At 37.0% G+C, this 14,408-nt stretch overlaps 1 protein-coding gene across 1 annotated transcript; it reads left to right on the forward strand.

The window, feature by feature from the left end:
* The first annotated feature begins 416 nt into the window (after nucleotides 1–416).
* On the forward strand, nucleotides 417–13,840 carry NTS (neurotensin). Its single transcript, XM_005499822.4, has 4 exons — nucleotides 417–725; nucleotides 4,146–4,207; nucleotides 10,446–10,670; nucleotides 12,912–13,840. The coding sequence occupies exons 1-4, from the start codon at nucleotides 665–667 to the stop codon at nucleotides 13,056–13,058; spliced, it is 495 nt and encodes a 164-aa protein (XP_005499879.1). The 5' UTR covers nucleotides 417–664; the 3' UTR covers nucleotides 13,059–13,840.
* Nucleotides 13,841–14,408: the final 568 nt, after the last annotated feature.

Here is a 14,408-nt window from a genome sequence, read left to right on the forward strand (position 1 = left end):
GGTGTCACACCTCTGCCCCTGACCGTTATGAGGTTCTCTCCTCGTTTTTTTCCCTCGCTGTAAGGAAAGGCAAAACAGATGACAGACAAAGCTCATCAGACGACGACCGCAGGAGGACCGCGCCGTGCTCAGGGGCGGCTGTTTCCCTCCCCTGACCCGGCGCACAGTACGCGCCAGGGGTCCGAGCAACTGCGGTAACTTTTTTTTTTTCTTTTCCCCGATAATAATAATAGTAAAATATTTCGGGGGTTTTCCAGATCAAGGGGTAGTTCCCCGCCAGGGAAAGCCACTCCGGCGGTGAGTGCGGAGGTTCGCTGCGCGCCCCGCGGGGCTCCGCGTGCGTCAGGCGGCCAGTGGCGTCAGCGCTGGCGGGAGCGGAGCGGCGGGGAGGGGGCAGCGGGAGCGAGGAGGGGGCGGAGGGGGCGGAGGGAGGGCACTTCATCAGGAGGCGATGGCGGCACTGCCGTGACATCACCCCGCGGCTTATATAGTTGGGGAAGGGTCCGGGTTCCCCGTCTGGTGCCTGCAGCCGTCCGCCAGCGCGTGTGCTGGAGGCGCGGAGCGGCGAGAAGCGGCGGGGCTCTGTCTGTGTGTCTGTCTCTCTCTCTCTCCATCTCTCCCCAGGATTTATGGACTTTACTTTCTAGAGGGCGGCGCAGCAAGGATGAGAGCCCAGCTGGTGTGCGTGGTGCTGCTGGCCTTGGCCTCCTGCACCCTCTGCTCAGGTAAGTCCCCGCGGGCGCTCCGCACTGCCCTCCTCCCGGGCGCACCCCACAACGCGGGCTTGGCGCTCGCCGCCGTCCCACAGAGGCTCTCCGACCGGTAGGCACTAAGCTGCTCTCAGAGCTTTGAGAGGGATCAAAAGAAAAGTGAAGTCACTTCGGGCTACCGTGGCTATATCCTTTGGGCGCCAAGGAGCTGGCACTGATAACGGGCTCTGTCCAGCATCATTTTTTGTCGCTCCCGTAACTTTCTCCCTCTATATAAACCATTCCTCTTTCACAGCATCCATACCACAGCAGTTAGTGTAGACTAGTAATTGGAAATACACATCAATGTAGACCATCTGCTTGATTATGCGGCTTTGTTTGTGATTTATTGAATGTGTGCATTTCCAAACTATCACAAATTATTCTGCAATTTATACGCATAGGTGCCATAATCCAAATCAACATCAATAGATATGCACTTTAGTCACCTCTTAGTGACAGAAATTCCATTTTAGCGTTCTGGGGAAAAAATTGCAAGCAACTGATCTGAAAATAGGATAAAAGCTACTGAATCAGATGCAGATCACACAATGTAAGTGCATTTCTACTCCAAGAATAATTGCCTTAGAAACCTAAAAAACAGGACCATATATTAAAATGGATTGCCTATATCTTTGGAAAAAGACACAGCTAAGTATGTGTCATTATGCCTTGAGTTTATGACCAAAATGGGTATGGTGGCAATTAAACAGGTGTATGCATACAGACATGGAAGCAGAATAGGCTTCAAAATCCAATCTTAACTAACTTGCAAATTACTTTAGCTTTTAACTCCACACAACTTAAAGAGTAAATTTACAAGTAGCTTCACTTTACAGCTTCATTGTTCAGGAGGACTCCGAATTCATATTTCTCACTTCAGATGAAAGTTTCCAATTTGTATTTCCCTGCAGAAGAAAAACGTAACACGCGTAATAGCTGCATTTTATCACAGTTTAAACATAATGATTCTGTATATTATGTATTACTATATTCTATATAATGTCTCTCAGATTTTTTTTGTCCATCAAAATGTTAAATAATACTTACCTATCTTCCATGTTTGCAGCTATCTTCCACCCTCAATGGTGTGGAAGCTATCTTCCATTTTCCATAGAATATAAAAACCCGGTGCTAACCAGGCACAAGTCCTTTCATTGTCCTCAGATGGTATGACCCAGGACACCACAAATCAGGATTCTGTCACAGGTGTGCTGCTCACTCATTCACAGGAGCTGCTCCTGTCATTACTGGAAATACATCTGAGGTGACTTTGTGCTGTCAGCAGAACTTTGGTTAACGGGAAAGTGATTAAGATAACCAGCAGTGTTGAAAGGCATTAGGTTGAAGAGAAGTTGCGAGTGACTTGCTGTAAAATTGATCTATAAACTAGTTTTATTCAATATTTTCAAGTACAACTTCAATGCAAAAAACAAGAATGAATTAATGTAGTGTGCTGGTAATACAAAGGTGAACAGGAGCATCACTACAGAGGGAGATCAGCATAACATTCGGAAGTTTGTGATGACCTGAGTAATAGAAATGGGAAGCAGCACAACAGTACAAAATACAATACCTTAGGCTATTACAGAAGTTCCTATTAAAATCTTCTTTTAGCAGGAACCCAGGTCTTGGAAATGTCTGAGGAGATAAAGGACTTGGTCATATTATCAGATCTCAGCTTTTTTAATGAGATATTAAGATTTTTCAGCCATGAAGGACAAACAAAATAAAAAATGTGTAAGAGAGCTACTTCCTGTAGCTAATGGTAGGTGTTAAGGTAGTTGAGTACTTAGGCTTCTGATGTGAACTGTACTGTGCTGTGCTGAGATCCCATCAGGCACAGAGGAGAGCCACTCTGATACCAGAGTTGGGGAGTACAAGACTATTACAAGAGAGGAGAACAGACAAGAGTCTAATAGCTCTTTCACTGAAGTATTTATGGAATTTTCAGGGCAATGGCTTATGTCCAAATGGCACAGTGACATTACATTTGAAAATCACCATGTAAGCACACACATTTAAGATGTAAAGGGTGGTCGGTGATTGCTCTCAAAAAATATGAGTTAGGTAAATATTGGAAATAGAATTGTATCATTTATGGTGAAGAAAGTTATATACAAGCCATTAATAAATTTGTAATTAGAAATAAATCAAGCCTGAAATTAGGAGGAGGGGAATGGCTGTTGATAGTTTGGAAGAATTTCCCAAAGCAGATGGACAGTGGTGGTGAGATTTTGTTATTAAGATTAAACATAATTTATTTTGTAAGCATTATAATGGTTGGCTTCCTGTGCTAGCAGAAATCTATGACAGATTAGCAGATATTTGTATAAAAGGCCCCTTGCTGTCTCATGTTATGTGAAAGATAGCAACACAAGATAGTGATGATTCCTGAAATGAAGGCATAGGCAGAATCTATCCACAAATTCTGTGGCAGGATAAATGCCAACAGCATCAATCATTTCCATCAAAGTGAGATATGAATGTGGAATAGATTTTGGGTTAGTTTGTTTTTAAATATAAGCAAGCATGTTGTTTGGCTTTGGACTGCTGGTATTCCAGAAAAACTAAAAGCTTTGTGGAACTCCATTTTTCCAGAAGACTTAACAGATTTCTCTTTGTATCTCATCTTTGAGCTATGATTGCTGCTACGTTTTCAAGAAAACAGATTTTTCTTGTGATTCTGTACCTCACAAAGCAGAAAAATTTGTGGCTATTTTCTCTTTATATGACGATTTTTACCCTATTCACCAAATCACGGGTCTTGCAAGTCTGCTGAGCTATTAAAGGTCAATTAAATTAGTAGAGAAAATTCTAAGACTTTCAGTCAGAATACTTTCTGTTGGTATATGCTTTTTCAAGAGCTTGTATCATAAACTCTGGTCAAGCACAGTTCCCTTGTATCAATAAAAATCTTAATTTAACCAAGAATAGCCAAGACTAAATATTGTCAGGTAATCATAACTGCTGTTCACCTAAATACTAAGCTACTACTTAAATAAATATTATTTGAAATAAATATCCAAAACCTTCTTATAAAGTAAGCAGGGGTGACAAATAGTGATTATGAAAGCCATACTGATTTTGAATGAAAAATATTGTGGCAGTTTTGTTTACTGAAAGGGCTGAAGATTACTGGGCCTGACTGCCAGTGAACTGAGATTAATAAATCATTTCTTTCACTTCAATAATCTTGATCATGCTTTAAAAAGGAAGTGAGCATCCACTTTAACATAATGTTGCTGTTACCCAAAGACAGTCCCTCGAGATCACTTGACTGTGTTTTTTGTCTGTTTTTCAAAATTCATTGATATATCTAAATTCTGTATGCTGAATTGAAATGTCCATGATTTATGATGGAATTATAACCATATGTTTCTGGTTTATTCCTAGATTCAGAAGAGGAAATGAAAGCATTAGAAGCAGATTTATTGACCAATATGTACACATCAAAGGTAATTATTTTTCCTCTTTCAGCTGACAGGTAGGGGGCAAATGAATTCTCATTACAAAACCAGAAGTCTTTGCATGAAGTAATAACCTATGGTCTGGACTGAAAAGTTCAGTGTTATACATTACTTTGGTAAAAGATTTTCTCCAGTTCAAAGGAAATTTAAAGGTGTTGATATGTCACACTAAAAGTGTTCCTCACTTGTAACACTGGTACTTTCATTAAACTGTCAAAACTGTGTTGTGTGCAGATATGTAAATTTATATGAGGAAATGTGTTTCCAATAGGATTATGCCTGCTGAAAGCTAAATTAACCTTGAGTCAAATCCATAAGTGCTATTTTTATGCAGAACTTTTCCTATATGCATACAAATTAAGACAGTCATAAAACAGAACGTGTTAATACGTATGCTGATTTTGGTTGAATAATTTAATCACAGTATTAGTACAGTAGCATGGGGATATCACTGTGAAAATATTAATCTGATAAATGGAATTGACAAGTTGCCAGGCTGTCAGTAGTGTACTTGTTATTTAATACAAACAGACAAAAGTTCTGTTCCAATCTCAAATTGACAAAGTGAAGCAGAAAGGGTTGCACATATGTATTGAACATGCTGATAGACACTTCCTCACCACTGTAATTTCTGACATATGACCTAAGAAATACATATGTCTAATATTTCTTCAGCAAAAGAATAAACATCATGGGCTTAAGGCTGAATATTTTAATACTTCATTCTAATGAAGTTCGAGTATTGCTTAAATTCAATGAAATGAAAATTTTCCCCAAAAAAATAATTTCATAAGCCAATGACTAGTTGAAGTATAGGGAGAAAGCCTGCCTAGAAGACTTTCATATTTACCGTATTTGCTTCTATGTGAGCTTTTTCACAGGATCCTTTGAATAGATTAGAATAAGAAATGAGGCCAGAAAATACATTGTTTTGATCTGGTTTGGCAGTTCTTAGGTTCCCATGTTCTTTACTGGCATGGTAATTAACCTTAGATACCAAATAAACCTGTTTGTCGCTCGCTTCTCTAAGGTACAGAGAGATTTAATAGATATTATTTTCCTGAGACAGATTTAAGTGTAGGAGGCTGACAAAAATAGTTCTTTCCCTGTGTAGCAAAGCGTAGTATGCCCTGGGAGGAAACCCTGCAGCTATTGGTATTTCTGTTACTTTAGTGAAACTGTGAACCTGACTTCCACTTCCATCTTTTACTCCCCCTCAGCACAGAGAACAATGTCAGGTAACTAAAAATGCACAAATATAGCGCATCAGTAATGATGTTTGCCATAATACTCTTATATGTTGTTTTACATCATGTAGTTTGCTCTTCAATTTCCTTATGGTATATACCATAAATCAAGTGACACCTGAAGTTGACAGAAGCAGTAGATACATGGCGGAAACATTGCTTTAATTCTACATTATGCTGCCTTAAATCACCATCTAAATTAACCAGTTCAATATATAGTATCCCTTGACATCAAAGTAAGGCATAGTGGAACTGCTAAAAAGTGTGCACAAATGCTTCTACAAGAGGCTGTTCCATTCACTACTGAAATGACAAATTATTTTTATTTTTTTTCTGTTGTCCTCTGCTAGCTTTTAACCTTCATTAGAACAGAAGTATGGTTCTGGTGTGAGAGACAAATTTGAGGATGATATGTGTAATAATTGTCTTGTATCGTGCCTGAGATCTGGTTCCAGTTGAGTGCAATTACTGTTAAACTGCATTAACTGTCTTTGACACTGACTTAGTAACAAGCAGCAAGGGAAATTCAGACAATTTAAACAGCATTAAGATGGGGGCGGGGGGAAGAAATGAAAAAAAAAAAAGAAAGAAAAATATGTTTATGAAAGCTGAGATCTAAAAATGCAGCAAAGCAGATTATCACTTGTAGTTCTAGTTTTTGACAGAAAAAAAATCTTTGTAAATAGACACTTTTAAAGTATAGTATCAAGACTACAGTTAGGCGTTAAGCACACTCTTTTGGCAACATTCAGTAGTTTATTCAGTATTATGGAAAGAGTTACCACATGCTTTTGACTTCACAGACTGCTGTCCAGTGTCTACTGGCCCTTTTCAAACTGCTTTTTAGAGTCATCTGTATGCTGAATCACTCTCCATCTTTAAAGAATTACATCCATGCTTATTATGACCTGTCTTGAACATTTAATAGAGTTTATCACCCTTTTCTGCTGTTACATCTCAAAGAAGATAGAGGGATCAAATAAGTCCCTAAAATGATTTATCTGTCTTTTCTCTAAGAGAAAATCCAAAGAGCCATTTGGAAGATCTGGTAAGGCAACGCAACCTGATGTGTCACAAATATGTGGACAGCCATCTGTTGTCTCTCTTTTGTCTCAAATAGCTCTATTCCCAGCTTCCCAAATGCTTGCCTGAAACCACCATTTGCAGGAAAAATGTCCTGAACTCAAACAAGACTGAGGGGATGTTAGTTAAAGAAAGAAAGAAAGAAAGAAATGTTGTGGGTTTTGTTGTTGTTATTGTTGTTTGTTTTTTGTTTGTTTTTTTTTTGTTGTTGTTGTTGTTTGGGGTTTTGTTTGTTTTTGTTTGTTTGTTTGTTTGTTTTTTTAAGAATACATAACCACTAGAATATACCTTGGGATCCCCAGTGACATTAATTTTCTGAAGTCTTGGGCCCCCTGAGCTTCTTACTGTTCTAGGATTCCTGTTGCTGACTGTACTTGCCCAGTTTTGCTTCCTTGTCTAAGACAGATTAGTTTACTGCTGCCTATGAGTTGCTGACTTCCTCACTCAGTCATCACATGAAAATTTATTACATTTCCAGACATTAGTATACAACATGGAAGATCTTCCACTGTAACAGAACTCAATACAATATATGCTTAAAGACAGAGAGTATTTTTATTTTTTCTATGGTTATATTCTGAATAAAACTCAACTACAGTTCTGAAAAGGAACTGTCGAAATCCTACATTTCCTTGGGTTTTACTTAGTTATGAATTTGTTTTTTATCTGCTTTCACTAGATAAAGAATATAGAAATCAGAGAACTGAACTTACTTTTTCTCAAAAAAAAAAAAAGCATTTGAGAGGTGTGTATGATAACATAAGAAGTATCTTAAACAAACTATCAGGGTTATCATTCAACCAGAAATGGAAAGAAAAAGATATAATGTAAGTTATAATTTGGGATTCTCTAATCTTTCATACGACAAACCTGTTGTCAAAGAAGTAAATATTCTGAGACTCATTTCAGTGTCTTAGACAATTTAAAATTCTTTTTCACGATATACGAGGTATGGGAAACCATATATCTGAATCTGATTTCAGTAGCCTATTCAGCAATGGAAATGCATATATAATATTTGCTTCAGCATTAATAACTTTTAAGTTCTGACTCACACTGAAGTCTCTTTTCTTCCTTCAGACCATTCCCAGGTATTTTTCAAGTTAATATTAAAAAAATTAGTTCCATCTTGGCAGATATGGGTTCCTTGATCTCTTGTGTAGGTGTTCTCCAAGGCATGTCTTGAGCAACTGTAGTTGGCATTGCTTAAATCTGTGTGGAAAAAAATATAACACATTTGAGATATACCTGGACATTTGGGCTGTGGTCATGTTAAACTGTATTTTCACATATTCGTTTAGGAGGACTGCTTCAGAGACTTCCCATGCCTTATACAACAAACCTGTCTGATTGTAATGCTTGCTGTAATAGTGGAGCAGAAAAGTAACGACTGCTCTGTTCAGTGACCTCTGAGACCTCCATATTCAATTAAAAAAAAAAATACTTCACTCTTGACTGAAGTTCTTAATGCTTTATAGTCTCATTCTGCGAGCTGACAGCAGTGTCAGTCAGAAGCAGGTGTACCCAAATGAAAATAGTCTGAGGTGATATTTGCGTGGTATTAATGGGAATTAGACTCCCTTAACAAACAAAGTATGCTTGCAGACAGCAATGCAAAATTTTTTGCCTTAATCTCATAAGTAGCCAATAAGACCAATTTCACCTAACGACACTTAAGTGCTTTACTAGTATACAGAGGTAAGTTCCTTTAAACATAGACATGCATCAGGTCAACATAAACTAGTGACTTTAGATCAAAAAGATTTTATAAATTATGCAAGAAGACATAACAAATTTCCCTACCCTTTCCTCTTCTGCTCTGTTCCCATCCACTGCAATTTATTTATTTAATTATTTTCAAACTCTGAACTCTCACTTGCTCATGTAGCATTGACCCTATATTTCATTTTTCATTGCAATTTAGCTATTGTAGTGCTAGCTCATATTTCTTTCACATAGCTAGAAAAAGAAGTGTACTGGAAAAGCCTTCCTATTTTTCATGGAAAGCTTCATATTTTTATATTTCATAAATATTTCAAACCAGAAGATTTTGAAGTTGCAGTGGACTCTTGCTCTTTTTGCTAGTTTAACTTCTGTTAAATAAATTAGACATTCTGCAAAGAGGTTAATTTTTGTTTTGAACCTGTCACATCTTTTAAAATAATTCAGCACACTAATTAGGGCACCTAGATGGGGCAACAGATGAACTCAAAGTAAACAATGCAGAACCAATTTCAAGCTTCTGTATAAGATTTGAGATTTGTTTTCTTCTTAGCCACAAAATAAAATACTCTTTTTTTTTCTTTTTTTTTTTTTTTCCTGAGCCTCATCAGAAATATGAGAGCACATAGTGTTTTTATTAAAAGGCTAAATAATTATAATTTTGAAAAGCACACTTACATCAGATGTATATTGGAGCAGTGACTATGCCGAAAACTGAATTTTTGTAATTAATAGTGATAGTGACAGCCGCTTTTCTTGGTTTTTCCTCAATCCTCTGCATTTTCTTTATTTTCCCTCAAAAATAGTAAAGTATGGTCAATATGCATACAAAGCCTCTTTCTTAGGAAGGTACTTTAAAGAAACAACAGATTATGTGATTACTAATAATGTTCAGCTAAGCACTGTATCCACAATCTTAATGCTGTCAGTATGTAAAAGGCAATGTCTGCGTCAATTTAATACCTCTATTTAACTTTGTACGTCCAGGAAAAGAAGTAAATACATTTCAGTTCATAGGTAAAGTGTAATACTAATCTGCACAGCAAGGAAGCCCTTGCCAGTAATAAATAGGAATTTGCTATTAGGCTTTTGACTGGAGATTGCTATTTCACCAGTTCTAGTTTAAGAAAACTTATTCTATACTCACTGCTAAAAGGAATACGATTTGAAAGAAATAATTAATAACAGGAGAACCAAGAATGTGGCAAAGATATGAAAAGTAGTGAATGAGCTAGCACTTAGGCTTTTGACTTACTTTTTTCTACTGATAATCAAAGCTAAAGAAGACTACTGGCACAACTGCTTGGAAAGAACAGTACCGGTAGAAAAGTAAAAATTATTTTTCTCATCATTTTGAAGAGGGTTTAAAAGTTAAATAGGTCCTTAAGAATGCAAGATACTGGAAAAAGAGGAATTTCAGACAAATCTTGGTGAAATTTCTGTGTTTCTGTCTTTACGTAACATTATGGACCACCTAAACAGAGTTGGTCTGAGTTTTTCACTCCAGTTACCAAATCAGGAATACATTGTTTGCACAGCTCTGTTTCATCTTTGCTCCATCTTCATCTGAGCTCGTAGACCTTTGATTCACATCTCCCAGGCTCACAACTCTCCAGCATCCAAAACTCCTGGGACTTACAGATTCCATAACTTCAGTCCCAACCTCATCAGACAGCTTGCCCTGAAGCAGGGCCTCCATTCCTTTTCTCAGGGAATTCTGAAATGACTGGTATTTGTTCTGAACTGGGGAGGAGCATCTAGTTAACCACAGGCATCCACCTTGGATTCCAGTAATGGGAATTTATCCAGTGGGTTTGACTCATTGTCCTGATTTACACCTGTGAATTTATATTATATTAATTTCCATCTGTGTTTTTGTTTGCACCTGTACAGAATGACTATGAAATGCTACCATTCTGGTTTGGTAGCAGTTTAGTTTTTCATCATGTTCATCTACCTGGGAGGTAAAGCAGTGGGGAAGCAGACTTGGTGCTTTTAATAAATGAGTTGGCCTAATTTCAGCACTCTGTAATTATTGTCTAAAAGTTTAGTAGATGAAAAGTACTTCAAACACACAAACATTCCTACCAAAATGTTTGAATGTCACACATTATTACTAAAAACAAACAAAAAAAATATGCAACATGTTAAAAAGTGGGTGTTTGTATTTTCAGATTAACAGAGCAAAACTTCCTTACTGGAAAATGACCCTGCTAAATGTCTGCACTCTTGTCAACAACATGAACAACCAAGTTGGGGAAGCAGTAGAGGTAGATGAAGAGGACCTTGTTTCAGGAAGACAGTTTCCCGCTGCTCTGGATGGCTTCAGCTTGGAAGCAATGCTCACAGTGTATCAACTCCAAAAAGTTTGCCACAGCAGAGCCTTTCAGCATTGGGAGGTAAAACAAACAGTCACAAATGTTTCAGCTGTTTCAGCTGTTGTTAAACTCTCAGGGTCTGTTTGTAATGATGTTTTAAAATCTGTATCCATGTGGTCCCCGTCACATTCGCTGAGCTTTCCTTCCCTTTTTTGTATTCTCTAATACCTCTAATATACCTCTTAGTGAAAGAAGAGGAGTATAGAAAAGTATGAATTAACATAGTTTCTGATGAGCTGTCCATTTTTTATGACAACCCATAGATAAATGAGAACTATTCTTAACTACATACTTTATACACTCTTAGTAGCCATTCCAAGGAACCAAATAAACACATGAAAGTCAGCTCTATGCCAGAACATAAAATTAATATCTACTTGACAGGTGTGAAGTTACTGCAGATTTATTGAGGTGTAACTAAATGTAGGCAATGTTTCTGAAAACGCTTTTAAAACCCTAAGGCAAACTGGATTCAAAATGCATGGACATATGCCCATGCGTACATGTAATTTGACAAGGTACTCTGGGTTTCTTATAATTACTAGGAAATCAGTAGAGAGGGAACTCCTGCTTTTCACTTCCCCACACCCAAAGAGGGCCCTGGAAGTTGACATTCTGATTGTATGAGGATTGGTGCTCTTAAATAGTGATTGTTTATAGTCCACTTGTGATATTTATCTTAGTGACACGATCATACAAAGGCTTAATGGTCACAATCCACTTGTGTTGTTATATATTACACTAGAAGCTGCTTTGCATAGTGAAAAGAGATATGTCAGTGTCACTACCCAGTTTCCAGTAAACTTGATTTCTTCGCTATCACAGATTCGTGTGCAGTCTGGCTGCATCTTGATCCTCTTTTGTTTGCTGAATCACAGCTCTGTATTTGCAGGCTTATTCTTAATGCCTTACATTAGCTGGGACGGTCCATTTGAAAGAGTGCAAAATCTTTGAGAACTAGTTTTCTGAGGACTCTCTTCATCAGTACATTTGCTGAAAAGGAGCTACCACAGAACTGACCATATGCAATAGCCCATCTGACAATCACAGTTCTTTACCTTGCAGTTGCATCATATCTTGTGGTGGCTGGGAATCATCACTACTAACAGTACTGTATGTGAAAGTGAAAAAAAGTATTTCTCTCTCAGCTTAGGAACACACTTATGAAGTGCAGAGGATTATATGACACAATAAAAGAAGAAGGGATAGAGCCAGAGGGAGAAGCATTGAAGAAGGCTTGAAATAAACAATTAATGTAATGAAAAAAGTTCTTGTGATCTTATTCATCCAGGATTAAATCCAAAGTCTGTTGAAACCATGAGAGTCTTTCCATTCATTTCCATAGAATTTAGATGAGCACTCATTTATTAAGCAATTAAGTGAGTAACAGAGTTTGATTGCTTAGGGAAATACTGGGGTGAGTATAAAAATGTTTTCAGTTTATTGCCTTTCAACCAGACAGTAGGACTGTACTTGACCATGGAAGAACATGGTGAGAGAATGGATGAAATTTTAACAGATAAAGAAAGAAGAGACATGAACAAAACACTTTATTAACTTCAAGTAAAACTCAAAACACAGTTATATAAGAAATTCTGATGGACAGACTTCTGACTTTCTTGTGCTTTATTTAATTTTTTATTTGCTTATTAAACATTTTGATTTTTCCAGTTGTAGGAAGTTGAAGATAAAAATATTTCTCAAAAGCTAAAATCAGCAAGCAGTGGGTGTTTTAGGACATGTTTAGCCTAAATGAGTGATTACAGAGTGCAAATCATTAGGAAGTTTTCAGTCAATTTGAGTTTAGTACAAGAAGGACATATCAGCTTTTCTTTCTGGTCAAAACCACTGATCTCGTTTGTTTCAGTGGAATTTAGATATCACTCCCATAAGATTCAGCTCATCTTTAACCTGATCCTAGGCTTGTGTCTTGGCTTCAAACCAAACCAAACCAAACCAAACCAAACCAAACCAAACCAAAAAACAACAACAAAACACCAAAACCAACCAAAAACCAACCAACAATAACAACCAACAATAACAACACACACACATAAACCCCCCAAAAAACCCCAAAACACAAAACCAAATAAACAAAAAAGCAAACAAAAAAGCACAACCAAAAAAATCCCACAGCTATTATGGTAAAGATTTTTATTCATGGCAGCTGTTAAAATAAAGTTTTACAAAACTTTCTAGGAACTGATAATCTTCACTACTAAAAAAAGCTGATAACCTTGTGTCTCTTCTTGCATCCTACAGTTACTTCAGCAAGATGTTTTTGATCTAGCGAACTCAAGCCAAGAGAAGGAAATAATGAAAAGAAAAAATCCTTATATTCTGAAACGGCAGCTACATGTGAACAAAGCTAGACGACCATACATACTCAAGAGAAGTTCATTTTACTGATGCAGCAGAAGAAAACAATGTATATTTAGTTTATAGGTAACTGTGCATTATGGTTATCTTATTTAAATCTAAAATCATACTTGTGTGAAAATATACTATGAAAAATCATCAAGATGATAACATAACTGTGTCTTTTTTGCAATTGCTGTTTCTTGACTGTGATTTTTTCCTACTTGAGATTAATTGGACCAATACATTTGCAAATAAATCCAGTTTCTAAGCATGATGTATTGTACAAAACTGAGATTTCAAAATATTTCCAACAATATTGTAGTCTTTTCCTAGTTTATAAAGCACACCGACATACACCAAGTAAATTGATATTGTCCATAAACCCTACCAAGATTCCTACAATTTCTTAATGCAACACGTCAAACATATATATGCTTGCAAATTTTCTGTATAATACACTAGTCAGAACTGTCACAATATTTTATATGTTGGCCAGTTTAATTTTTTAGGGATTAGTTCTAAGGAAGGGAGAAAAACTATCAGCTAACTGTTAAATGGCAACTTCAAAATTGATATTTTACATAACCTGATTGTAGAGTAATTTTAAGTTCTTGACTCCTAACTTGCCACAAAAGAATAATAGCTTCAGAAAATGATACATAAATGAGACTGTAACAATGTATGCTAGTGAGAACAAACCCAGATGAGTCTTGTGTGTCACCAACTAAATAAGAAAAACAGTTTATTAATTCAGTAAAAGAATTTGTAGTGTTTACCTAATCTATGAGTGCTCAGGGAAAAAAAAAATAAAGACAAAAAATAAAAGCTGATTCATGCTTCTGTGCTGCCACTGTCAAAAGTCAAAGTATTAATCCAGTTACATAAGAAACTTGGGAGAAATAGTTGAAAGAGGAATTAAAATTAGAACATCTTAAAAGGCATTTATTTCCCCCCCGCTCTCCCCCCAATTTTGTAATAACAACAGGGAGTTTCAGGGGTTAAAGGCAGTCTTGGAAGCTGATGGAGACAGAACTCCCAGCATAGAAAAAATAATTTTCAAGCTGTTAGGAATCAAATGCCACATTTTCTGGCTCTGTTTGTGGTGTGTACATAAGAGTCGGGATCTCAGTGATGCTGTGTTCCAGTCTGGGAGAAAACGGTCTGAAAGAATTGGGGGTCACAAGAACCGTCAAAATAGAAGGATAGTCCAAGATCAATTGAAGCCTGGATGCTTAGACAAGGAGGCAAAAAAAGAGACGGACATTGTTTTAGAAAACCTACCTGTGTTCTGTTTGAGGTAAATGCATGCACTCACAAAACAGACTAGTTATTATTATAACCATCATGACTTGAATACAGCAAAGCATTTGAGTACGTTTGCTCTCCGTGTTTTAAATG

The sequence above is a fragment of the Columba livia genome, chromosome 1 (assembly GCF_036013475.1).
Source record: "Columba livia isolate bColLiv1 breed racing homer chromosome 1, bColLiv1.pat.W.v2, whole genome shotgun sequence".
Classification (NCBI taxonomy): Eukaryota; Metazoa; Chordata; class Aves; order Columbiformes; family Columbidae; genus Columba; species Columba livia.

Bases quoted from the DNA above. Each gene is read 5' to 3' on its own strand.
- NTS (XM_005499822.4), top strand. From the start codon at position 665: ATGAGAGCCCAGCTGGTGTGCGTGGTGCTGCTGGCCTTGGCCTCCTGC. The intron at 4,208-10,445 runs GTAATTATTTTT...TTGTATTTTCAG, and splicing joins CCAATATGTACACATCAAAG to ATTAACAGAGCAAAACTTCC. The intron at 10,671-12,911 runs GTAAAACAAACA...TGCATCCTACAG, and splicing joins GAGCCTTTCAGCATTGGGAG to TTACTTCAGCAAGATGTTTT.